This window comes from Lolium perenne, chromosome 1 (genome assembly GCF_019359855.2).
Source record: "Lolium perenne isolate Kyuss_39 chromosome 1, Kyuss_2.0, whole genome shotgun sequence".
NCBI classification, from domain to species: domain Eukaryota; kingdom Viridiplantae; phylum Streptophyta; class Magnoliopsida; order Poales; family Poaceae; genus Lolium; species Lolium perenne.
Window position 1 is genome coordinate 22677960 of NC_067244.2, and position 26621 is coordinate 22704580.

General features: G+C 43.8%; 2 protein-coding genes and 1 long non-coding RNA gene across 6 annotated transcripts; 1 reads left to right on the forward strand and 2 right to left on the reverse strand.

Annotated features, from left to right (window-relative positions):
- Window positions 1-1298: 1298 nt before the first annotated feature.
- LOC127344266 (probable histone acetyltransferase HAC-like 3) lies at window positions 1299-13255 on the forward strand. 2 transcript variants are annotated; one of them, XM_051370502.2, is made up of 18 exons: window positions 1299-1444; window positions 2813-2890; window positions 5481-5672; window positions 5828-5936; window positions 6746-6983; window positions 7070-7246; window positions 7335-8287; window positions 8506-8775; window positions 8869-9144; window positions 9742-9870; window positions 9988-10188; window positions 10271-10413; window positions 10501-10786; window positions 10875-11014; window positions 11356-11434; window positions 11575-11919; window positions 12406-12626; window positions 12738-13255. In XM_051370502.2, exons 3-18 carry the CDS (start codon window positions 5494-5496, stop codon window positions 12814-12816), a joined length of 3825 nt encoding a protein of 1274 aa, XP_051226462.1. In that variant the 5' UTR covers window positions 1299-1444; window positions 2813-2890; window positions 5481-5493; the 3' UTR covers window positions 12817-13255. The 2 variants fall into 2 exon arrangements, with proteins under 2 accessions (XP_051226462.1, XP_051226469.1); XM_051370509.2 differs by having other exon boundaries at window positions 1300-1444; window positions 12409-12626.
- LOC127344278 (uncharacterized) lies at window positions 2771-5864 on the reverse strand. Its single transcript, XR_007877878.2, has 3 exons — window positions 5760-5864; window positions 2978-3154; window positions 2771-2822 (listed from the first exon to the last, which is right to left on the reverse strand). It is a non-coding gene; the product is annotated as an uncharacterized lncRNA (long non-coding RNA).
- Window positions 13256-14262: 1007 nt separating the features above from the next.
- Window positions 14263-19310, reverse strand: LOC127344286 (beta-glucosidase 34). 3 transcript variants are annotated; one of them, XM_051370526.2, is made up of 14 exons: window positions 19004-19310; window positions 18767-18910; window positions 16891-16957; window positions 16683-16741; window positions 16481-16556; window positions 16317-16388; window positions 16103-16193; window positions 15752-16007; window positions 15551-15666; window positions 15251-15474; window positions 15145-15176; window positions 14883-14985; window positions 14637-14745; window positions 14263-14570 (listed from the first exon to the last, which is right to left on the reverse strand). In XM_051370526.2, the coding sequence occupies exons 2-14, from the start codon at window positions 18896-18898 to the stop codon at window positions 14396-14398; spliced, it is 1512 nt and encodes a 503-aa protein (XP_051226486.1). In that variant the 5' UTR covers window positions 18899-18910; window positions 19004-19310; the 3' UTR covers window positions 14263-14395. The 3 variants fall into 3 exon arrangements, with proteins under 3 accessions (XP_051226486.1, XP_051226480.1, XP_051226485.1); XM_051370520.2 differs by lacking the exon at window positions 19004-19310 and having other exon boundaries at window positions 18767-18987; XM_051370525.2 differs by lacking the exon at window positions 19004-19310 and having other exon boundaries at window positions 16103-16190; window positions 18767-18986.
- Between the last annotated feature and the right edge of the window lie 7311 nt (window positions 19311-26621).

A 26621-nucleotide genomic window follows, 5' to 3' on the forward strand; every position in this document is an offset into this window, starting at 1 on the left:
TTGACGACGATATCGTCGATGTAGACCTCGATATTCCTACTAATCTGCTCCCCAAGACAAGCTTGCATACATCGTTGATAGGTTGCGCCTGCGTTTTTTAATCCAAAAGTCTTGACGTTGTAGCAATAAACACCATGTGGTGTGATAAACGCCGTTAACCCTTGGTCTTCTTCTTTGAGTTTGATTTGATCGTATCCAGAGTAAGCATCTAGGAAAGAGAGGCGATCGTATCCTGCCGTGGAGTCGACTATTTGGTCGATACGTGGCAACGGAAAGTGATCCTTCGGGCAATGCTTGTTGAGGCTTGTGAAGTCGATGCACATGCGGAGAGCTGTTATGTCCTTTTTCGGCACCATCACTGGGTTAGCTACCCACTTAGCTTCCTTGAGTTCTCGAATAAACCCAGCTTTTCGGAGCCGATTAACTTCTTCCCCGATGGCCTTACGCTTCGGTTCCGAAAAACGACGTAACGTTTGCTGGACAGGTTTAGCTTTAGGGTCAACATTGAGGGCGTGCTCAGCGAGTTCCCTGGGAATACCTGGCATGTCGGATGGCTCCCATGCAAATATCTCCCATTGCTCACGAAGGAACTCGATGAGCGCGCCTTCCTATGCGACAGTAAGATCAGCCGATACGTTGATTGTTTTCTTCGGACCAGAGGGATGCACTTGATGCTTTTTTGCTTCTTTGGCAGCGTCAAACTCGTCGGCTCTTGTACTTCGATTATCGGTAGGTGGCTGCTTGTGGTCGGTGAGTACGTCTAGTGCATTGAGTTCTTCTCTGACTCCGAATTTAGAGGCAATCTTCTGGAAGTCCTTGTCGCAATTATCGGAACGAGAGAAACTTGCATGAACAGTTATCGTGGTCCCATTATTGCCTGGCATCTTAAGTTTCAGGTACGCATAATGGGGAACTGCCATGAATTTAGCGAACGCCGGTCGGCCGAGGATAGCGTGGTACTGAGATTCCCAATTTACTACCTCGAACTCGAGTCTTTCCTTCCTAAAGTTGTTGGGTGTACCAAAAACAACATCCAGCGAGATCTTGCCAAGAGGATATGCGGGGTTTTTTGTGTCGGGCTTTGTTAGGCCCGGCCCGGCCCGAACAATGCCCAGGTACTCCCCGGTCCACCCCGGATTTCATCATCAGAAAAAAAAAAAATTCAAAACAACCACCAGCCCTCCCGAAAAGGACGAGACAGACTGCCCAAACAAAATAGCCGGTCCACGCAGACAAACCCCACCCTGCAGCCTCACAGCCGTGCCAGCTCGGCAGGCCCCTGCTTTTCCGTTCCCAGCACAGCACCCCGAACCTCTCGACCCCCCGCCCGCAGCCGGTTCCCCGTGCCCCCCACCTAGATCGATCTAGGGTTTGCTCGCTCGCTCGGCGGCCGAGCCCTGATCCTGCACCGCCCGCCCGCCCCGAGTTGGATCTCCGCCCCGCCGTAAGCCCCCCCCCCCCCCCCCAAACTCCAAACCCCTCTCCTCCTCCCTCCCTCCTCCGCGCCTCTTGGCCTCGCCCCCTTCCCGCGCTGCCTCCTAGCGTCGTGGATTGGATTTGTTCACATGTTTACATCTGGCTGCGTTTACTTTTCTACTACTACTACTACTTCTTATGGTCGGCTGTGGTGGATATTTAATGGGGTATGCGTTTCGTCCGACAATTTACAGGGCGTGGTTCTTTAGATTTCAGAAGAATTCCGCAGGGGCACCAAATTTGTCATATGCGGGCCATTTCCTTGTTTTGTGCATATGTTTCTTCCGAGCTAATTATAGGGGGGTTTCGCGTGTGCAAACTCCTCTTCTTCTGGCTAGCAGAGGATTGTTCAGCTGTCCTCGCCGTGGGGGTGTACAAATCAGCTAATCGGTCATAAATGTTAGGGTTGATGGCTTAGTTTCTGTGCCATGTGAGCTCAGCTTGACTGAGTTCAGCAGTCTGGGACGTCGTTGTTGTAATAATACAGTAAGTAGTTCTGGCTATGGTAGCCTGGTATGGTGGAAATGGTATTGCCTTGTGGGCAAGTCTTGGTCATCATTTTGAGGTTGACATTTCAAAAATTTAGTGGTCCCCTACAAGCTCTGCACTTCTGCACGAATATGGTTGCAAGTCTGGATATGTAGTAATTCTATCAACTCAACATCCTTGTTTATCTTCTGTGTAGCCAAGGCTGTTGATGCTTTGGTTTTTAAAATGATTCCTACGTGGGAGGGGCCACGTGGTATTTTGATAGAGGGGGGTACAATATCACCGAAAATTGCAAGTATGAGGACTTGAACTCGGGTGGGTGGGAAGGCATCAGCCCCTTCACACCACTAGGCTATGCCTTAGTCTGTGATGCTTTGGTTTTTGATACTGGGCCCAGCTAGGTTCCTTCCATTAGGTTGCTGCCATCGGTCCAGTTTATAGCTTGTTACTGTGAAGATTTGCTCAGCTAGGTTCCTTCCATTAGCTAGACTCTGTAGCGGGGTTTTTGTTTCTTACTTCTTTTTTGGGTGTGTGCATCCGTACTGACATTATGGTGCTGCGTTGTTGCAGAGGCTGAGTGTAATTGGTATCTTCTGATATTAATATATTTTATTTATCAAAAAACACAAAAGTGCGACATTCAAAATAAGGAGGGAGTGAAGGCTGCTGTTTTGGCAGGGCGGTAGCATGTTTCGAGAGATGGGTGCCGTTTTGCTGGCTGAAACAATCCGTAGTAGTGGATGGAGTAGAGTAATTCGTTTGGGCCAAGCGGCCTAGCTTAATAATCTTGACTTTGTTTTTGATCATAATGTTTGTGCAAGTTACAGAACTCCTGCCTTGTTTTCAGGTAGTGTACACTGGAGAGGAAAAGAAATCAGGATGTAATGTGGAAACAGGAAAAATCAACGATAAACACGGAGAGCAGGTAAAGTAGATACACCTAGAACGTAGCCTGCTGACACAGTAGTAGTGAGCTAGTAGCGCTTTGTGTGGTTTCATTTCAGAAACTTACATTTTATTCCGAACGACCCTACGGACCGGAGAAGTGTCTGAGTCCATGTTGTCCAGCTGAAGCATCTGCACTGCGGCGCGTTGCGTGTACGGTTTTAGGACGGGGAAGCCGGTTGGTTGTGCATGCTGCTGCTGGACCCCTCGCAGGCTTTTCCGTGCCATCATCCTCGTGGATCACCTGAAAGTTTGAGTCAGTAACGGTTTACTCGGCATCTGCAGAATGTTACCGAAGAATCCACATTGCCTCTCTACACATTCCAATGTCGCCACAGAATACAAAAAATAAATTTGGAAAAAAAATACATATATGCTTTTTTTTGCGGGGGGAATACATATATGCTTTATAACTGCGGAATTATGAATTATGAAGAGAGTAACGATCAGCCATACGCGAAACTCAATCCGGCAATTCCGTGGCAGGCGCGCAGCATCGCCTAAGCCACGCGCCGTGCGGGAACCAGAACAAGACGGAACGCAAGGACCCTAACCCTAGGGGGGGCGGGGCGTGAGATCCGGATCGGGGAGGGGGCGTTACCTAGGGCTCCCCGGCGCAAGGACGGCCGGGGATGCCGTGGGGGAGGGCGATGGATGCCACGCTGGGGTCGCCGGCAGCGGGTGGCTAGGGTTAGGGCTAGGGCGGCGGTGTGACGGGGAAGACGACGACGACGGGCTGGACGGGGACGAAGAGGAGGTCAGAGAAAAATTAATAATAAGGACCCGGCCCAGACTGGATCGGGACGGCCCAAGATGCGGATCCGACTGCCTCGAAGGTGATACAGGCTCGGTTTCGGCTTGGTTTGGGTTTGGAGGACAGCTGACGGGGAGGGAGGATAAATTTCTTCTCTCAGAAAAAAAGGGAGGGAGGATAAATGGTACTACCGATCATTTCCGTTCCAAACCTGCGTCTTTATTTATTTTTTATTTATTATGTAATAATAACTACTAAAAGTGCCCATGCGTTGTCCTCTGCTCTGACATCGGCTTGACATTGAACCGACAACTCTAATTCTTCAACCATGTGGCAAGGCAGGATGAAATCCCACAAGGGACGTATTCAAGTGTTGCATCCAACTTCTCTCGTTCATGTGGTCATTGTTGGTTCATGTTCACCGTCATCAACCAAGACATCAACCAAGACATCGTCATCTATCGTTGCCTATTCGACGGTACTCCAGAGGAGGGATCCTCATGGAGGGAAGATGAAGTAGGGCCATTGGGCGGAGAGTCCTCGGAACGGTGGTACGCGAGTTACCCTGCTTCGGAACACCTGTTCGGAGATAGGCCTACTGCTGCTTGTCTGGAATTATCTGGGCGCTTTCGCGTTGTTACAATGAGTTGTGGTTGTCTCGTGTCTAACTCGAGATCTTCCCCTAAGGGCTCCCAGGATCCGGCTTATATAGGCGCCCGGATCTAGGGTTTCTATGGAGAGTCCTACCCGGAATACAAGTTGCCTAACTACGGAATATTACATTGCCGTGTACGTCAAGGATCCACCTATGCCTAACTTGTTGTCATGGATCCGGCTTCCTTCATGGGCCTTCACGGATCTGACTCCTGGCATAGACCTCCAAGGATCCGGCTACCTCAGTAGGCCGGTTGGGATCCGGCTCCTTGTTCCTGGGCTGGACATCATCCATCTTGATCTACAGCAACTGGGCCGCCCGATGGGCCACATGCCACCATCACCGTCTATGGGCCACCCGGGCTTGCCGGATCTAGGCCACGTTGTTGATACACCCATAAAGTATACCCACAACAGTAGCCCCCAAAGTTCTCCGAGATTCATCATTCCTCCGTCTTCATTCAACTCGGATCCAAAGACACTTATCCTCCCTCCCCGAAGAAATTTATCCTCCCTCCCCGTCAGCTGTCCTCCAAATCCAAACCAAGCCGAAACCGAGCCTGGGTCACCTTCGAGGCAGTTGGATCCGCATCTTGGGCCGTTCCGATCCAGTTTGGGCCGGGTCCTTATTATTAATTTTTCTCTTACCTCCTCCTCGTCCCCGTCCAGCCCGTCGTCGTCGTCTTCCCCGTCACACCGCCGCCCTAGCCCTAACCCTAGCCACCCGCTGCCGGCGACCCCAGCGTGGCATCCATCGCCCTCCCCCACGGCATCCCCGGCCGTCCTTGCGCCGTGGAGCCCTAGGTAACGCCCCCTCCCCGATCCGGATCTCACGCCCCGCCCCCCCTAGGGTTAGGGTCCTTGCGTTCTGTCTTGTTCTGGTTCCCGCACGGCGCGTGGCTTAGGCGATGCTGCGCGCCTGCCACGGAATTGCGGGATTGAGTTTCACGTATGGCTGATCGTTACTCTGTTCATAATTCATAATTCCGCAGTTATAATATATGTATTCCCCCCGCAAAAAAAAAGCATATATGTATTCTTTTTTTTTCCAAATTTATTTTTTGTATTCTGTGGCGACATTGGAATGTGTAGAGAGGCAATGTGGATTCTTCGGTAACATTCTGCAGATGCCGAGTAAACCGTTACTGACTCAAACTTTCAGGTGATCCACGAGGATGATGGCACGGAAAAGCCTGCGAGGGGTCCAGCAGCAGCATGCACAACCAACCGGCTTCCCCGTCCTAAAACCGTACACGCAACGCGCCGCAGTGCAGATGCTTCAAGTGCAGATGCTTCAGCTGGACAACATGGACTCAGACACTTCTCCGGTCCGTAGGGTCGTTCGGAATAAAATGTAAGTTTCTGAAATGAAACCACACAAAGCGCTACTAGCTCACTACTACTGTGTCAGTAGGCTACGTTCTAGGTGTAGCTACTTTACCTGCTCTCCGTGTTTATCGTTGATTTTTCCTGTTTCCACATTACATCCTGATTTCTTTTCCTCTCCAGTGTACACTACCTGAAAACAAGGCAGGAGTTCTGTAACTTGCACAAACATTATCTTGACGAAATTTCAAAAAGTATTGATGAGCAGCTTTATAAGGAGGCTGAATCGCAGGTTTGTGTTGCTTCTTGTTGCAAATATAACCCTTCCCTCCGTTTCACTATAATTTCTGCTGAACACAGGAGTCCTCACATCAAAATTTATGTCTATCGAGGGAATCAAGGGTATAGTTAATGTATTGTCTCCAAGTACCTACACATATTTTAATACAGCTGCAGAGGTTAAGTGGTTGTAACATGTCATCACTTAATAGTGTTATGTATGGTCATCTCATCAACTTCATAGTGCTTTCTTGGTCTGTGAAGTAAAGGGGAGTGTAGTACTATAGCCTGTGGTGTTTTATTCAGGGTTATTATTTCTGCTCTTTTATCATTTTTAGATTTTAGCCTTATTTAGAGTTACTTCTGAACATAAACTGCTTTTCAAAATTTAAGTTATTCTTTTAATTTGTTTTGTTTAACTTTCATGGTACTCTTACTGTTAGCTTATCTGATACGCACTCATGGAATTCAATCATTTAGGGGGCGTTTGGTTCCCAGCCAAAGATCGCCAAGCCAAAATTTGGCCCGCCACACCACCTTTGGCCAGCATTTGGTTAACTTGCAAAACTTGGCTGGCCAAAGTCACGAAGTTCCTTTGCCACACTTTCCATCAGAGAAACCTTGGCGATCTTTTTGCCCGCCAGAACTTGCCACAGTATCCTTGCCACATTTGATTAACCAACCAATCAGGTTTATCTCGCCACAAAATTTGGCAAGCCACATGTGTGGCGAACGCCAATTTTTGGCTTGGCAATCTCTGGCTGTGAACCAAACATCCTCTTAAATTCTGAATGACCTACTAACACTTAGTCCTTTTCTCAGGTGGAGTACATGGATCTTGAAACTGTACAAGTTAGGTTGAATGCTGTTCTCACTCGTGGATCATTTCACAACAGTAGAAATTCTTGGGCTTCTTCAGTGGCTTTACCCACATACAACGCAGAACAGTATGGGATGGAAGTTACAGATTCAAATTTACAGTATGGTAGAGCTGTTCCTGGTTCTATCAGTCCGTCCCTGCGTGCAAGAGACATATCAAATGATGTGTTTTATCCTCAGGGTGAGTTACACACTTAAGATAGTGGGTTCTCTACTTTATCCTCACAGCACAACTTCGGGTTTTTTATGTTGGATTGTTTTTGGCAGGATTTGCACCAAATGGCCACCATAAGTTTCCTGCCAACTTTGCTCGTTCATCAGCTGAATGCTTAGCAAATACCACAGTTGCTCCATGTCTGTCAGGACTACCAAAATGCAGTCCCTCTCTTGCTGGGGATTTCAGTGGTGGGGTGCATACTTTCCATTCAAAGGACCATTTCCGAGGTAAGTTATTTTACTTATACCTGACTTATGTATGAACCTGAAGTAAAGCTATTTCGCAACATAAACATTTATGGCCATTTTTTTCCAGGTGATGCTCATCAAGTTGATAGTCCACAGCCGTCGACCTCTGGTAGTTCCAGTTCTTTTTCTGCAATGTGTGATCGATCCGCAAATTCGACAAATGACAACCGATATTCCACTGGCCAAGTACCATTATCGCTACAATACAGAGAATGTGATGAGGAGGTGTATACGCATAGTCACCCAATAGAGCAGCCAGATCAGTCAAATATCACGCCTGGAGCCCATGACTTGTCTTATATCTATGACCAATCGAAAATGTGCCAGAACATCAAAGGAGAATGCGAACTTGACGAGTGCATGCAAGTGAATGAATGTAGCCAGGTATTGGACTCCCAAGGTTTCAGCACACAGAAATGCTCAAATTTGAACACCAAACTCAGCCATAATCAATGTCGCTACATGGCTGACTCTGGTAATTGTGGTTCTATTAGAGAGAGAGTGGGGAGAGCTGAACCGACATCAAATAGCACTGTATCCAAGCCAACTTCGCCTACTTCAGATGAATCTTCTGGCAAGCATCATCCAGCAAAACGATTAAAGATTAATTTTCCCAGTCCTGTCCATGCCACTAAAGTAGAGTTTCCAAACCAGCAACTGCCTGCTGCCAATGAAATTGCATCTTCTGAAACATTACAGTCTGAAACCACAGAGTTACCTACAAAGTCACCCTCTGGCTGTTCCTTGGGGGACAGCAATGTTGTACTCGGACTAACCAACGAAGATATGCATAGCATGGACATTGTTAGATTTCCAGAGACTGCTGTACAAGCAGAAGAAGAATCATGTGATGTAAATGGTGATGCTGAGATGAAGGACTCTAAGCTTAGCTCAGTGGATCAAACAGCAGTTGGAGCTGGCTTAAGTGCAATGAAGAAAAGAGGGGCATCAATACTTTATGCTTTGACTGCTGATGAGCTTAGAGATCACCTGAGAAGTTTGAACCAGCATATTTGTCCGGTGAGTGAGCCATTTGGTTCTCATTGGTTTTCCATTATTTTGTAATACCACCTGATCCTATGTCACTAAGTAATATGCAGAGTTAAGTAGTTATTATGTACCTGCACTTGATTCAGGCACAAGAATGGCAACTGGATTGATTGTATTGTGCAGAATATTAGTTATTTTAAGCTACTGGCTTATATCTCTTGTCACAATTTGCTTTATTTTATTTTCAGAGCAAGGTGACGACGGAAGAACTCCAGTCTGGCTTGCCCGACCAAAATACATGCAATTTATGCGGGATGGAGAGGCTTCTTTTTGAACCGCCCCCACGGTTTTGTGCTCTCTGTTTTAAAATAATAAATTCGACTGGATCTTATTACGTTCATGTTGAAAATGGGAATGACAAGGGTTCAATATGTGCCAAATGTCACCATCTTAGTACTGCGAAATCTAAATATCAAAAGAGATTCAGTTATGCAGAAACAGATGCTGAGCCTGAATGGGTAATGTGCTTTTCTTATATCTCTCTAATTATTATTCATGATTTCATAATTATGTATGAATTTCTCATCTTTTGCTCATATGTGTCATTTCAGTGGGTAGCGTGCGATAAGTGCAAAGCTTGGCAGCACCAAATATGCGCTCTGTTTAACCCTAAGGTTGTGGAGGAGGATGCAGAATATACTTGTGCCAAATGTTTATTGAAGGAGAAGGATAGTGGATATATAAGTTTGCTGGAATCATCTACTGTTCTAGGAGCTCTGGAGTTACCAAGAACTAAACTGAGTGATCATATTGAACGAAGACTTTTAGGGCGGCTTGAGCACGAGCGGCTGCAGAGGGCAAGCGCTTCAGGAAAAAGTCTTGAAGAGGTATTGTCTCTTGTTTATGATTATTTTGTACAACACACAAAAGAGGTCCCATGAGTTATTTGCAAAGGTTGACCATAAAGCTAACTGTAGGCCCATCCATGTGTGTTCAAACTTATATATTAGTTCTTGTGTTTTAACCTTGTGCTGTTGGCTTAGTAATTCAGTTCAGGATATTGTAATCTCATACTGTTGACTTAATTCAGTACAGTATTGTACTTGAACTGAACATTTCTGTTTTTTCTATATGATATTTGAGATTCAATTATTAGGTCATTAATCCTTGTGTTGGAATATACATGTATAATGGGGATATATCTTTTCTATTTCGGGATCTTCTTTTGTTAAACTGTAGCTGTCATGTGTTCAGATTTTATTGGATTTAAATAAAGATAATTTGATGTGATGATGCACGCCATATACGCATGACCAGCTTAACAAGAATAGAATTGTGGAATGAGCTGTGATTGCTGATGTTCACTCTTTATCAGACTGTCTGTGTTGATTAATTGTTTGCTTGTCTCTATGAATTGTGTTACAATATGATGTCAATTATGTAGTAAATTATTGTAATTTTTTCTTTTGTGCTCCAATTCTTAGGTACCTGGAGTTGATGGTCTTACTGTTAGAGTGGTTTCTTCAGCTGCGAGAGTACTTCAAGTCCAACCACGTTTTAGGGATTTTTTTAAAGAAGGAAAATATCCTGGGGAATTCCCGTACAAATCAAAGGTGATTGAACAATGCTTTAATTGACAAATACTCTTGTCATAGTATCCATGTTAATATTAATTCCTTCTAATTTGTACATAACGAAGGCTAACTTTTGCTGCCTTTTGTTTTATACAGGCCATTCTCTTGTTTCAAAAGAATGAAGGTGTGGATGTTTGTCTATTCGCCATGTATGTGCAAGAGTATGGTTCTGCTAGCCCATCACCAAACCGAAGGCATGTTTATCTTGCATATATCGATTCTGTCAAGTACTTCAGGCCTGAAATCAAATCTGCAAGTGGGGAAGCTCTCCGTACCTTCGTGTACCATGAAATTTTGGTATGAGAATGCAAATACTCAACTGACAACATTCTTGATTTCATGTTGGGCTCAAATTCTTCCGATATGTTTTCTTTTATAGATTGGGTATTTGGACTACTGCAAGAAACAAGGGTTTGTAAGCTGCTCCATATGGGCTTGCCCATCTACAAAGCGTGATGACTATGTTTTGTATTGTCATCCCACGTCACAGAAAATGCCAAAGTCTGACAAGCTTCGGAGCTGGTATGTACTTAGAACACGATATTTATGATTTTTAATCTAATTATTTGTTTATAGGCCTTCATTGGGCTTTCTCATGAATCTTCTTAGGTATCAGAACTTGGTCAAGAAGGCTGTTAAGGAGGGTGTAGTTGTGGAGCGAAATACCCTCTACGACTTCTTCCTTCAGCCTATCAGTGAATGCAAGGCCAATATCTCAGCAGCATGTTTGCCATACTGTGAGAACGATTTCTGGCCCGGGGAAGCAGAGAGACTCCTTGAGAAGAAAGATGACAAGACCTCACAGAAGAAAGAGACACAAGTAGGAAGGCTCCTACGGGTTGCCAAACGTGATGACAGGAAAGGAAACCTTGAGGATATCCTATTAGTGCACAAGGTTAGTTTATTTAAATTTTAAATCATGTTCTAATCCACCTTTCAGTATAATGTGGGTACCGAGACCATATTTTTCCTTTTTTTGGCAGCTTGGTGAAAAGATGCGTACAATGAAAGAAGACTTTATCATGCTTTGTCTTCAACACTTCTGCAAGCATTGCCACGAACCAATTGTGTCTGGTAAAAGTTGGGTTTGTACCTGCTGCAAAAACTTCCATCTTTGTGACCAGTAAGTATTTCTTCTGATCACTTTTATTTTATTTTGAACTTGCAGAATCTGCTGCCTTATATGTATTTCGATGACCAAATAGAACTTGGTAAAATAGCACCTGTGGGAATATCCGTGTTATGGAAAATATGTATAACTGCACAAATGCATTATCATCTAGCACCTAGGCCCTTGCAACCATCAGCTTCCAGCTTTTTTAAATTGATCACCTGTCACTTACATTGATCATCTAGCACCTATGCCCTGTTTTAGAACTTATTTTGTTTATGTTCATCGATAATTCACCCACTGCGTTGACAAAACACCTATTACTGACAACATTTTTGTTATTCGTCTTGTAGATGTCATGCAGATGAGCTAAGTGCTCCACAGAAGGACAGGCACCCAGCTACAACGAAACAAAAACATACATTTCTCAGAGTACTGCTATAAAAACTCTGCTACTCTGCTATACTTTAAGTTCATTTCATCAGCAGAATAAAGCAAGCACAATGTGCATGCTGCTATTTGATCATGTATGATAAAATTTATTCTGACCAAAGTAACTAATTCTTCTACAGATAGAGGAAGAACCTCTTCCAGAGACTGATGATGGAGATCCAACAATGGAAAGCAAGTATTTTGACAGCAGAATAGATTTCTTGAAGCACTGTCAAGATAACCAATACCAGTTTGATACACTCCGACGGGCAAAACACTCAACAATGATGATTCTTTATAATCTGCATGATTCAGCTTGTTCTGCTTGTCATTGTACCATGGATCAACGCTTGGCATGGCGATGCCTGGTTTGCCTTGGCTGCAAATATTGCGATTCATGCTATAAACAAGGGGGTGAAAATTTGCACATTCATAAACTTAAACAGACAGACAGTCGCTGCCTATTGCCAAACTACACTCTACAGGTATCCTTAAATCCCTGTTAACGGCTCAGCTTGTTGAACTTATTCTATAATCTGCTGTGTAAAAATAGTCTGAGGTTGATAAGATGATTTAACAAACAGCCAAATAGGCATAACCGATTAGACAAACAGGATCCATCTCTCATGTTTTGTTCCCTTGTTCAGGTAGAATGTCGCACTACAGTTTTTGGATTATTCTGAACATGAATTTTGGCACAGCGTAAGCCTTTTAGGCATCGCAACATTGCTTTTTCTGACCATAATTTGCCCAATTTGAATTTTTCTTGAATGAAAGATGTCATTTGAATTTTTTTGTTTCATGATTTTGAGCGTTGGAAGTTTTTTACTTCCTTTGTCCAGGCAATTGCATATCCAACTTAATAAGCAGTGAAGTTCTTACGTAATGATTGTGTAGTTTTTAATTATTTTGGGAAAATGATAGGATTGTCTTGTGTTTCATCATACTAATGAAGTTGCCTCTTTTCAAAGCAGGACTACCTTGAGGGTCTGGTACATGCATCAAAATGCTTCTATGATCCGCATAATTGCACTTTCAAACTTTGTATTGCGGTGAAGAAGTTGTTCTTCCATGGTGCACGATGTGGTATCCGTAACCAAGGAGGTTGCCAGAAGTGTATCTTCATGTGGAAACTTCTGCTCACCCATTCAAAACATTGTAATGACGGGGAATGCTCAGTTCCAAGATGCAGGTAAATGTCATCTGCAGTATGCAGCAGCTGTCTCCAAATCTTTATTTGCACTAGTTAAGATATATGTCTCTTTTCTTTGGCGTGCTGATTATTTCCTTGATTTTATTCTAGGGATATAAAGGTATTCATGGGCAATGCAAGATTGCTTACTGGAGCTAGACTAGCATCCTGTGAACTAGTTACTTGTTAATTGAGAAGATTTGTTGATGAAAATGCAATAAGTTATTGGCCGTCATACAGCGGGATCACAAGGTAAATAAAATGATGACTTAGTGGCGGCTGCAGCAGAAGCAGCAGAGTTAATTGTTTCACAGGTTTTCCTGGAATTTGCACGAAGAAGGCAGGCTGCCGGGGTGACTTTATTGATGTACGTCGCCAGGCTGCCATTGGATGCATCGATAGGAAATACCTGCGGAAGCTTACATAGACAGTCTGACATATGTAGTGTTGGTACATACCTGTATAGTTAGTTTCCTTGCAAGCAATAGCTTGATCAACATGATAGAGGATTTTGTTCCTTGTTTCTTCGCTTTCTTCCCCGATTGAATTCGACAAGGCCACAGTTTTGTTCAGTATCGCTGTAGCGTGGCCAAATCCAAATTCAAATTCAATGAAAATGTGTATATCAAGTCCCCTTCCTTTGTACAGGTTATCAGTTTTTTTACTTTCCTCTTGAATTTGTACTTGCTTCAGGTGCCTGGTACACGTGATATGTTTCTTACTCTTATTACCCGTGCAAGCAATAGCTTGATCAACATGACAGAGGATTTTGTTCCTTGTTTCTTCGCTTTCTTTCCCCAGTTGAATTCGACAAGGCCACAGTTTTGTTCAGTATCGCTGTAGTGTGGCCAAATCCAAATTCAATAAAAATGTGTATATCAAGTCCCCTTCCTTTGTGCAAGTTATCAGTTTTTTCACTTTCCTCTTTAATTTGTACTTGCTGTCAGGCGCCTGGTACAAGTGATATGTTTCTTACTCTTATTACCTGTAGCTTTTTACCAATATCGCAAAATTCTAAAATCTACTGTTGTTGATTTATTTTCTTTGGGAAAAGTAAACATGAAGGAGTTAAGGTGTCAGATATAAGATGTGCAAAATTTGGATGTGTATTAGGATCTAAATACATGACACCGCACACGCTACCGGCTCAGCTGGCAGTTACATGCTGAAAAAGATACGGAACACACAGAGCCTACCCCTTCTGTGAAGCAACTTCCAATGCGAAAATCCAAAAACCTTGCTCGTTGAGATTGGACCATCTTGAAAATCCGTGTGTGCGAAAGCTTGTATGGGTTCTATATGCATTTCATTTCTTGCGTATAGATTCAGCATGCATGGCAGAAAACTAATGTGTGCACACGCCTGGTTCTGAGTGAGCTAGAGCGAAGTATTAGCTGAAGACGAGGTTGAACCCCTCCAAGGATTCACATTAACCATGTTCTTAAGTTCATATTGGGTCTAATTTTGAGTGTGTTGCAAGATGGAGGCTTAGTGAAAACAAGAATATACTAATATCTACTACCTCCGTTCCATAAATATTTTCTTTAGTTTAACCAATTATGAAACGGAGGAAGTATTCCTCTACATCATAATGATCTATGGTCTATGGTGCACTCTTGGTTGTACAAAGCGGGAATTCTTTTATTATCATGTTGAACCCATAACTATGTACAACACGTTTCTGAAGTTAGTTGTATATATATACAATAAATGAGTGCATAAATTCTCAAGTACATTCATGGACTCTAACATTAGCTATAAAATTTTGATCAAGAGGATGACAAGAAATTCTTGAACCACTGAACTGAGTTCTTGGGATATCTCTTGAGGTTATCCGTGTAGTCGACAAAGTACAACCCAAATCTTGAGGTGTATCCAGCAGTCCACTCCCAATTGTCAAGAAAGGACCATGCAAAATAACCAAGAACATTGCAACCATCCTCCCTGCAGAAATTAAACTATATATATATTAACTGGTCCACAAATCCCAAAATGTTTTTTAGTGAGTACCTTATGGAATCAGCTAGATTTGTAAGGTAGTCATTGTGGTACTTGATCCTTTTTGAGTCCTTGAGGGCCTTCTTGAGGGGGATAAAGGGGCTATTACTGTCATCCATCCCTGCAAAAAAGAGGAAATCACATTTCACAGATTGAGAACAAAAACTTCTTAAATATGTCCGTAAACTCGAAGCAACTTTTTGTTCAATCTTTATAGTGTTGTGTTAAATTAATACACTAAAATCAGGATGTACTTGCCATTTTCTGTGATGTAGACAGTTGGTGTGTTGTATCTATCTTTCACATAGTTCATGAGTTTCCTCATGCTGACGGGAACAATGTACAACCATATCGAATTGGCCTGCACAAAGGCGTATGAGAGCAATATTCAGTTGTTTCTACAGTTTTGGAACCAAATGCAACATTACAGCACAAAATCAATAACGTTGCAGCTAAATATTTGTTCTTAGATGATGGACTTCTTGTCATAATGGATGTGCATCTTGCTAACATGATTTACCTTATCTCCAATTGCCTTCCCATTTCTGAAGGCTGAAAACACCGTGCAAGATATACATATCAGTACCAAGTTAGATTTAAATTTTGGCGGAAAATACTGAACTTACGGAGGCTGATGGATTGGCTGTCTGTCAAGGTATCATTCAACAAGTATTTGGTGACACTGGAATGGTCATCCTTTGTGTAGAATGTGGTGTAGTGATTGATCCCCACAAAGTCTAGCGAGCCCTTGACCAAATCAGCCTCTTTGGTCGTGAACCTAGGCAGCCTTTGTCCGACCCTCGATCTCATCGTTGCCGGGTAATCGCCTAAGAAGAAGGGATCGGCAAACCTTTCGGCTCCACCACATCAGCTATCAATGATCAGATCAATAAAAACAATGGAGTTAGTAAGTGAAGCTCGCTTACCATCCTAGCTGGAACTCTTGTGCTCTCTTGGTTGCTTCAACATCAGCTGTGGAGTTTGAGATAGGCTCGTACCATATGACATTGAGCGACATCCCCAACTCTCCATTCTGGTCTGCCTGCACAAATATTTTTGCACTTACTATAACACACTTAATTCATATGATGCGCGCATCGCACATGTTTATGAGGGTAAAGACCGACCTTGTACTTATTCCTATACATGTCTGAAACCTTAGCATGAGCCAGGATGATGTTGTGGGCAACAATGTAGGGCTCGGTGCCGGAGCTCCCTTGTTTGCAGCAGAGGTGGCGGAACACGGAGCATCGGCCCGGGGCATGGATACCGCTGTCGTAGCCCTGCACCGCTACCGTGTGTGGCTCGTTAAAGGTGATCCAACGCTTCACCCTGTCCCCAAACGCCTTGAAACACGTCTCCGCATAGGCGGCATAGTCGTTGCTGCATGCATTTCAGATATCATGGTGATTTAGCTGTTAGATCACAGATAGTATCTCCATGTGGTCATGGATGGAGAAGGTGTGTGCCTACACAACATTATCTGTCTATCAAGCAGTCCCATGTACTTGTCCTCCAGGGCTTGAGGAAGGTCCCAATGGTAGAGAGTTACATATGGCTCGATCCCTACTGAAAAAAATAGTTTATGTTGACAGTAAACTCATAACTAAATTTTATTCAGCACCTATTTTTTATAACACCTGGAAAAAGTGGGAGATAATGTTGTAACTTTTAGAATGTGGAAGAGTTCACCTTTTGCTAGGAGTGCATCTATCACCTTGTTGTAGTGGTCAATGCCTGCCTGGTTGACCTCACCGGTACCATCTGAATATCAAACACGAATTTATCTACAATTTGGCAACCATGTTTAGTAATTATAGTTAGATAACTAGAGATGCAAAGTTGTAAATGCATACTTGGGAGAATCCGAGACCATGCAATTGAGAATCTGTACGCATCCAAGCCCATATTTGCCATGAGCTGAATGTCCTCCTGAAATATAGTTGTTTCAATTACAATGTGTGATTAAAAGTTCATGTACATATTCCAGACATTCTCAAGAATAATTGGTATACATCTTTATGCACTAATATATTTCTCATTTCTAAGAATAAAAACCTCAAAACGGTGGTAGTGGTCAACTGCAATATCAGCATTGCTGAAGTCAAGGATCTTCCCTAGACAATAGAAAAGGGAAATTTTCAGAAGATTGTATCACCATTTCGAATAACAGATATGGAAATTTTAGTGACCAACGCAAGTTTCTTTGTAGACAAAAAAAAATTCAGTCACTGTCTCATTGGACAGAAAAAAATATTCATGTTACCAAACGTGTGCGCGAATTTGTCCCAAATTGTAGGTCCTCTTCCATCCTCCTTGACGGCTCCCTCGTGCTACATACAGGAAAACATGACTTCAGAAAACACATATATAAGACATAAGTTTATTCCAAGATTATGCAGTTATTCTGGGAAATATTTGTGTGAATAGTTGCATTAATTAATATTACCACTACTAAATCGAGCAACCGTGTTACTTAATACTACTTTCCATTGATATATACCAGTGATTCCTAGCGGTGTCAATAAAAAATAGATGACCCGGTTCAGTAAATCTTACGCATATAATGAATTAAATTTCTTGCATGAACGTAGGGCGATCAACATTGATAACTACTAATCAATAATTTGATAAACTAACCCATCAAATTGTAGAACTGACATGTCGTTCGGAAAAGTGTGCAAAAAGAACATTCCCCAAAAGTGACTTGAGTGACTCAGAAGCTGAGATAAAAAAAATGCTGGAAAGCAGCCACATGTGTCGCTCTGAGTGCGATTTGATTGCAAGTGACCCTCTTTGAGGTAAATCGCATGTTAATGATCTCCGCCAAATAAACTAGAAGGAGGTGACTACTCATATTTATCTCTTAGAATTAATATTGTTTTATTTTAGGAAAAGGTTCATGATAAATCATTTTCGCTGACTAATCGGCTGCTCGTACAAAATTTCTCCATCTTTCTGCAAAAGTAGTAGAGTATTGCTAACAATCACGGGTTGTGATCTTCTACACATCCCCAGTTCCTATGGCCGTATGCATCGACTGATGCAGAGGCTGAGGCTACCCGTTTTCGACAAAACATATACAGGTCCTACAGGCTTCTACAAGTTAATTCACACCCAAAATGTTTTCTTACCGAAAGAGGCTTTTTACGGTAGGGGCGGAGAGATATGGATCGTCCAACTTGCAGATCCTACGGCCCATGTTAATCAATACTAGTGACTCAAAGCAGTAGTATTTTCCCAACGGAGGGTATATTCGGTAGATGAAAAGATAGTGCAAATCCCGCACCAAATAAAACACCGAAGCTGTTTCTGGAAGATCAATATTTTCATTTGCCACCCACAACAATTCCTCTCTGTCCCAGATACGATTAGGTGACCAGCTGCGGTGAACAATGCATATAATGACGAAGCGCGGCGGCGGCGACCAGATTTGAAGCAGGGGCTCTGCGTTCCCGCGGATGGTGTCGATGAGCATTGACCCCGAAGCCGCGGCCACCGTGTGCCACTGTGGGCTGAGGAGCAGCCGCCGAGGGTTGCGCCGCCGCCGATGGCCATGCCGGCCGGCGAATGAGGAGGTGACGGAGGCCTACATCACCAAAAACTCGAGAGAGAACTCGATGCGGCCAGAGCACGAGAAGTTCCTCGATCCGCTGCAGCTGTGAATTAATGTACACATCGAGTCTGTCTCTGAACTCGTGAAGACCGTGGGCGGAGACGAACACTACAGACTCCACACATGGAAGGTATTTTGAGCGTGAGCGTGTGAGTGCTTCCGGCTAGGACTTGCCGAGAGCGCCCGCGTTCTGTTTTTTTTTTTTTTTTTGCGGGGTATGTTTACTGTGTAGAAGACGATGGAACAGACTTTTTTTTTGTCAAAGCTGAATTGCCCATAGTGCCCCTTCAATCGTGGGTGGATATACTACTGCTCCGTATGACTAGTAATCCCTACCATAAAACACCTCTACCGAAAGTATGCTTTTCTTTTCAGTGTACGTGATAGGTATAACCATGGTACACCCAAAATGTTTTGTACCCGTATATCAAGACAAAGGGCAAACCATGGAATAAGCAAACCAAGCTATACAATAAGTTACATGGATCATGTTGGATCATGTGTTGAATGAATTAAGCAAACTTACCTGATAGGCGGAGGTGGCCGTGCCGAAGACGAAGCCCTTGGGGAAACTCCCTCTCGTCAGATTATTATTCGCATTCCTCATCTGCCCTCGCCCTTGTGTCGCCGACGTGACCGCCAACCACAGCACAAGCATCAGCCCTGGGCACTGCCATATGTACGTCATCGGTCTCCAGGGAGGGTGAGCGCGAGAACAAGCGAAGAGAGAGGGAGAGAGAGAGAGAGAGAGAGAGAGAGAGACCTTAATTTGTAAGAACAAGAGAAGAAGAAGCAGCCAAGGCTCTTCTACATAATGTGCATGGTCGGACTGTGTGAGCTAGATGGCATGTTGCTTGCAGGGAGAGAAGTCTTGAGATGTTTGATGTGTGTGTAAAGTTGGTTAGGAGGGCCAGAGCAGGAAACTAACTAATAAAGCCAAGTGCGGAGGCAACAAACACTCTCTCCTAGAACAAAAGGCGGCGGTTGTAATAATCTTCAGTTTCTTTCCAGTTGTTATACTTTTAACTTGCCAGTAGATGGCATGATACTCCTTGTTTCGTTATCCATGGGTAATGAAATCCGATCCTTAGATCGTTTGGGGAAAAAAAACCCTCCATCATACCCATGTAACAAGAGTGTTCGAAGACTTCGGATCGAACTGTGTTGGTGATATCTACTTAATGCCAATGAACTGCTACGAACGAGATCGAATAGATACTTGTTGGTCTGCATATGTATCCATTAATCTACTGTTAGTATTCCTTGCAAGGTACCACAGTGCGTCACTTAAATTTTGGATAGCTGCGAAGAAACGTTGAAGTGGAAGCACGAAAGATCGAGCTACGTACGTACAGTACTGCTACGTCAGACTGTGATGTGTCGTTTCCCTCTATGTTAGTTGGTGGCCACACTAGATGAGAAGTGGATGCTTGAAAGCTAGACGAGTTGATGGATTAGACGCAACACAATTATTCAGTGGCATCTGCGTGCATACTAATCCCTCCCTTCCTAAATATGATATCTCGGACAAATTAGAATCTTGGAATGAAATATGACTGAACTTTTCAATTCCAAGCAAAATTCATCCATATTTCATTTCTAAAGATTTTTTTTAAAATCCCTAAAATTAAGCTTGCTGCCCTGAAAGAAGGGGATGGAATTTGAATCTTATGTTTGATGATAGGTGTGTCGGTTAATTTCGCTGGCTAAAACCTAAAATGAAATCAGTATCCATGCCTATCACAGGTAAATAAAATAACCATTCTAGTCAGCCTACAAGGGTCTACTACGGTGGTCGTCAAAATGCATTATATTTTGTCCTATGGCATTCGCCTTCTCAGTCCATGGACAATTCGACCGTCTAATGACATGTGGCATACAATTACAACCTTATTATTGCACGGAATCGAACTTCAATGTGTTTTGTCGCTTTTGTACATTCCATATAGAAGATATTAGAGGGATTTGTTCTAAGAATATCGTGTTGAGTAATTAAAACATAAAGTTACATTAATTAATCAATGGCGGAATTATTAGAACTCAATAAGGTAGATGTGGTTTGTTGGCAGGAGACAAGAAGCTTTTGATTCTGATATCGTCTTTAGCAACTAGCACTCCTCTGAAATAATAGGCCAGATACATTGGCATTCTATTAAAAAATTATTTGTTGATGCATCTAGGAGAAAACTAGCTATATTCGGATCTGCATATTCATTCATTTATGCTCATAGCCTATATCCGTGTCCATTCCATAGTGGTTTTTCAGAATTATGTGGAGCTAGTAAAGAAACAAAAAAATCCATGGGTATTTGAACCCGAGTACCCCGAAAAAGGCAGAATGTTTGATGGAAAAATGGGAGACCCCTTCCAACAACATGTTCTAATAGGGAAGTCCTATATCTTTAAATTAATTCATCAAGTTGTTGAGACAATTCATGGGAGTTCTACCAGGCCCTCAATCAAATTAGTTGTAATACTCATAAAGATGTACTTTACGAAGATCCCATTCTATTCTAGAAGCTGGTACCATTGGTCTTGATAAGCCCCAATTTACTGCCTCTTTGCCACTAATAAAGATGCTATGGCACGTGTATATGTTTTTTCCAGACAATATAACTATGGGGGAACACGTATAGATAACAAAAATAATGTTCCTACACATAAACCAAAATCATATACGAGATGGGAGGTAACAAATCATACCCTCGTACATAGATCTAGCGGAAGTTGTTGATGACGAGGTTGATGAATGCGAGGAGATGTGTCACTTGAATCGCGAACAAGTGTCGCATGTGCAATGCATCAACGATATTAACATTATGTGACCAACAACAGCGCGTCTAAGTGTGGTCAAGCGCATCATCGAAGCGAGAACGTGTCGATGAAGATCTGGCATCACTTCCATGATCATTGGATAAATTAGATCTTGATGGCGGGAAGGATCCGAATAAAAAGTGCTCCCGTAGATTTGGTACTATTTTTTTTGAAATAGGGGCAAAAGCCTTGCCCGAATTAATTAATTAAGATAGAAGTTTGACAAGAAAGTAAAATTTCGAAAATACAACAAGGTTTTTATTCTCCCGGCACAAGATTACTTATATGCTTAGTGCCTGCAATCACCCAAAGGTTTGCCTCATGCTTGATCTTTGCAAGGAGGACCGAGGGCGGGGCATGTTTATTGCGAAGAACACGGGCATTGTGCCCATTCCAAATTTGACAAGAGACGAGAAGGGTGACGAAGGCCAAGTGTTTTCGCCCTGTCATAATGGTCCACCATTCATGGATGGCGAGCGTCGTCCAAGGGAATGGGTCAGCAAAATGAAGCCCAAGCCAATCTTAAATAAGGCCCCAAAGCCTTATGGAGAATCTACAATGGGAAAAGGTTGATCAACTGACTCCGGGATGTGGTTACAAAGGGGATACATATTGCAATTTGGCCACCCTCTCTTGGCGAGCCAATTGGCCATCCAAAGCCTATTTTGGATTGCTAACCAAGCAAAGAACTTGATCTTTGGTGGGGTGGGGGGGGGGGGGTGCAAAATCTCCACACGGAGGAGCTAAGCGGCGACGATGAAGCACCGAGGAATTGTGCCTTGTAAGCCGACTTTGCGGATTTTTGCGGCCATTTTCGGTGAGAGTCCATGTAATGTCGTTGGTGAGATGTTTTTTGATGTTCCACTTCTTCCTTGAAGATATCCCAAAAATAAGGGGAGCAATGTCCACGGGCTTCTTACCATGGACATTAAAGAAAGAGGTCACAGAAACTGCATTGTCTCTTGCCCAAGCAGTGAAATAATACCGCAGTTCGCGAATATTTCAGTTTAACTAAAACCAAGGTGCCAAATTGTGCCTTCAAAGTTTTGTGGTTGTGAAACTATCGATGCAATACTACTTATTGCTTGGAGGGTGTGGTATGCCCGCAATGAAGTTACACATGCAGAACCCCTCCCCTTCGGTCGAGGGTTCGAGGCGGTTTCTTTTGGGGTTTATTGTGAAGAACACGGGCATTGTGCCCATTCCAAGTTTCCCAAGAGACGAGAAGTGTGGCGGAGGCCAAGTCTTTTCGCCTTGTCATAATGGTCCACCATTCATGGATAGAGAGCGCCATCCAAGCGGAAGGTTCAACAAAATGAAGCCCAAGCCAATCTTATATAAGGCCCCAAAGCCTTATGGAGAATCTACAATGGGAAAAGGTTGATCAACTGACTCCGGGATGTGGTTGCAAAGGGGATACACACTGCAATTTGGCCACCCTCTCACGGCGAGGCAATCGGCCGTCCAAAGCCTGTTTTAGATTGCTAACCAAACAGACAACTTGATCTGGGTGACGAGGGAATACCTCGTCAATGCCTACGTATTGTAGACTTGGGTTTCGGGAGAGAGCGACGATGGAGATTCCGGGACGAGATTAGGCACACACGACGTACCCAGCTTTGGGTCCCCTCGGTGGAGGATCCCTACGTGCTGCTAGCAATCTACTATATGATCATAAGTATCTTTACAGGGTGCCGCCGTAGGCGGAGCTATGCTGTCTATCTCTTGGCCTCTCTGTTCTCCTCTATTTCGGGTGCCCTGGCTGGCTTTATATATGCAACCAGCCTAGGGTTTTACAAGAGTCCTAGTCGACTACTTCTTCGGGTTGCCTTGTTTGGGCCTTCTCCATATTGGGCCGAGCTGAGCCACGTATACTAATAATGGGTACCCGAAGGGTATGCCTATGTCAGTAGCCCCCGAGTTTGTAGGGAAGTCGAAGACTTGCGTAGAAACTCCAAGCATAACCATCTTCGAAGTCGAAGAAACACAAGGCGAGGTCCATGTCGTAGATCATGTATAGCGTAGATGATGTCGACGATTCTTGAAATTATCGGGTGCGCGGCAGCGCTCCCGATGGGAGTAGCCCCCGAGTCTATGGACAAGTGTTTGCCATTGGGCATAGACTCAAGTTGTACTACTCGATGAAGAACTTTAACTATATTTCTGGAGGACTTGATGAAATCCATGTGCTCCCGATGGGAGTAGGCTCCACTCGAGTCGTAGAATCGAGTTGAGTCTACAAACCTTGATTGTCGTAGATGCTGTCGAAGTTATTTTTCTATCGGGCGCGCGACCAGCGCTCCCGATGGGAGTAGCCCCCGAGGCTACAGCCAAGTGTTTGCACTTGGGTGTAGGCTCAACTTGCTTTTAATCGACACCACAACTTTTTCTCTTTCTTGTATTTTATCGGGAGGGTGAACAACACTCTCGATAAGAGTAGCCCCCGAGCCTATGAGCAAATGCTTGCACCTGGCATAGGCTCAAGTTGTACTACTCGATAAAGAATTTTACGCAGCCCCTCTTTTTATCGACTCCAGGCCGTTGCTATTTTTATTTGACATCCATATCTATATTGTACGGGGATAATGGTAGTTGGGGCTAGTTCATCTGACGGATCAGGTACTAGTTAACTGCTCTAGTGGCAATCCGCAAAAACCTACTTCAAGATCACGTCCCTGGACATGATCTCGGGATACTGGTGTAAACTCGACAGGTGCCGCTTAAGGTCTTACCATTCTGTCGAGTCCCAGTCATGTTTTATCGGGTCCACAGCGCGTCCGCTGGGATATTTCTTCACATCTGTTGATGTGGAAAAAAGTAGCAGAGCGCAGTCTTTGGCGATGCCACGTCACACAGGACGGACCTGGGGTCTTACCTTCGCAGAGTTTTGCGGTATTCAGAGATTGTTCGCGACTTTGGCGCTCTGAGAATATTTTGTCAAGTGCTTTGTTCGGCCAATGCGATGACCCATTTTGTGGGTTCTTCTATATTTTTCTCGGGCGTGATGAGACAGCCAAATATATTGGGTTCTTCTATATTGTCGGCAGGCACATCGCCGATACTCTTGCTCGAAACAAATGACGAGTCAATGGACCCGAAGATTTGCCTATCCTCTTCTCTTTTTTTTTTTTGGTTCCTCCTTGATGAAAATTTCGTCGAGTTCCTCCTTCAGGAAAATTTCTTCGGGTCCTCTTTGAGGACAATTCTTCGGGTTCTCCTTGAAGATAATTCTTCGGGTCCTCCCTGAGGATAATTCTTCGGGACCTCCCTAAGGTTAATTCTTCGGGACCTCCTTGAGGATAATTCTTCGGATCCTCCCTGAGGACAATTCTTCGGGTCCTCCTTTAAGGACAATTCTTCGGGTCCTTCCTGAAGATAATTCTTCGGGACCTGTTCTTTTTTTTTTTGAAGGCAATTTCGTCGAGTTCTCCCTGTAGACAATTTCGTCGGGTTCTCTCTTATATACTTTGAATTTTTCTTTCTCCTGCACAAATAAACAAACTTTTTCTATCTTTTCCTTGACTCTCTTTTTCGCATGCGGTGTTAGATGCTCAGATTCGATGATATGTAAAGCGAATATATGCCGCGCAGCCCCCGAGCATCGGGTGCGGCAAAAGTACATGATAATCAACTTTATGTAAATTAAAAGGAAACACTTAGCTTATTAGATACGACAGAGTCGATGCGCGATGAAGTCTTCGAGTGCAGCAAAAAAGTTGAGCCGAAGTAAAAAACACCGAATTGCGAAAGTGGATGCCACAAAATTGTTGATGAAGAGATAGCCGAAACCCCGAGCACTGCTGGGGTGATGTCATGATTGTTGCTTAGACGCCGTGTCACCGTTGTTACTCGGGGCGAAGTCGTTGTCGAGCCCCCGAGTATTATCATCATATATTGAAGATGAATCCGCCGATATCATAGAAGATGAATCCATTGAGCCGAAGAATCCAATAATAACCATAAAAGATGAATCCGTTGATATCATAGAGGATGAATCCATTGATCCGGAGAAAATAGTTCCAATAATAATCATAGAAGATTAATCCATTGAATCGAAGAATACAATAATATAGAAGATGAATCCGCCAAAGAAAATAAATTCAGTAATAATCCTCGATGATAAATCCAGTGACCCGAAACGCCTCGGGTAATGTTGTATAAGAGTAAGCCAGTAATATTCATATAGATGAATCTTATAAGATGAATCCGATGAAAAAGAATCCAGTAAGCCGAAAAAGATGAATCCACTGAGCCGAAGAAAGTAATTTCACTAAGCCGAAAATAAATCCACTGAGCCGAAGGAGATATATCCAGAGCCAAAGAAAAGAAATTCCCCAACTAACCGAGTATATTTGCGGTAACGAAGTAATGGCACAGCCCAGAATGTCGGGTGTATTTTATTGTAAAGATGTAATAACGCAGCCCCCGAGTATTTGGGTGTGGCGAAAGTAAATAATAATTAACTCTCGGAAGAGGAAACACTTAACTTTTTATCGGGCGCGACGGAGTTGATGTGGAAGTAGGTCGTGCGGTGGACACAGTCGATGTAGTCACGTGGCGCCTGATATTTCGTCGTTGATGAACTGATATTCGTATCGGCTGCGAATTTGCGACCGCGAGAGGCGCGCTGGCTGGTCCGATCGGGTAAAATTTTGGCCAGTGTTGATATCAGCAAACATGTACTCCCTTTATAATTCCGTCGGCTCCAACGATCGATCTCCCTTTTTTTTTCTTTTGCTAATCCTTGGATGAAATAAGCTGGCCTCTTGTGATTTTGTCGTGCGCCTTTTTCCGTCAGCTTGTATGGATTTTCTTGTTTCGCGGCCCAAGTAACGATGATCGCTTCCTGGACAGCTCAATCGGTTCCTGGCGTGTTGCTTTGATTTTACCACAAACGCTAGTATGAAGATTGCGTGGCGGCCCATGAACTAGCCAGCTGATCACTTTACGTGCGCGCACGGCAGCCGACAATACGGCTGATAGCTTCTCCTGAGCGCGCCGTATTTTTTTTTTCTTCTTCTTCTTTTCTTTTTTCCTTTTGCCGATCCTTGCCAGAGAATCCACGTGAATAGCTACTGAGAGCGAGACTGCCGACGTGCGAGCGAGACTGACAACGCAGTTTTGTTGTCGCAGATCGGATACAGCGGCGCCGTTTTTCGACGTAGATCAGATGCACTGCTGCCGCTTTGTTGAGGTCGATCGGCATACGCATTGTTGATGATGATGAACTCGATGGATCCCGCCCGGATAACGAAATCCAGTCGTCGCGATTCCCACAGACGACGCCAATTGACGAGGGAATACCTCGACAATGCCTACGTATTGTAGACTAGGGTTTCGGGAGAGAGCGACGATGGAGATTCCGGGGTCGAGATTAGGTACACGACGTACCCAGCTTCGGGTCCCCTCGGTGGAGGATCCCTACGTGCTGCTAGCAATCCAGTATATGAGCATATGTATGTTTACAGGGTGCCGCCATAGGCGGAGTTGTGTGATCATAATATGTTTACATGGTGTCGCCATAGGCGTAGCTATGTTATCTATCTCTATGTCTATATGTTGGCCCC

Excerpts from the sequence above, each read along its gene's own strand:
- LOC127344266 (XM_051370502.2), top strand. The coding sequence starts at position 5,494 with ATGATGGCACGGAAAAGCCTGCGAGGGGTCCAGCAGCAGCATGCACAA. Across the intron at positions 5,937-6,745 it reads ATAAGGAGGCTGAATCGCAG|GTGGAGTACATGGATCTTGA; the intron begins GTTTGTGTTGCT and ends TCCTTTTCTCAG. Across the intron at positions 9,145-9,741 it reads CAGGAAAAAGTCTTGAAGAG|GTACCTGGAGTTGATGGTCT; the intron begins GTATTGTCTCTT and ends TCCAATTCTTAG.
- LOC127344286 (XM_051370520.2), bottom strand. The coding sequence starts at position 18,928 with ATGACGTACATATGGCAGTGCCCAGGGCTGATGCTTGTGCTGTGGTTG. Across the intron at positions 15,475-15,550 it reads CAAGAGTTCCAGCTAGGATG|GTTTGCCGATCCCTTCTTCT; the intron begins GTAAGCGAGCTT and ends TGGAGCCGAAAG. Across the intron at positions 15,177-15,250 it reads CAGCCAATCCATCAGCCTCC|CCTTCAGAAATGGGAAGGCA; the intron begins GTAAGTTCAGTA and ends CGGTGTTTTCAG.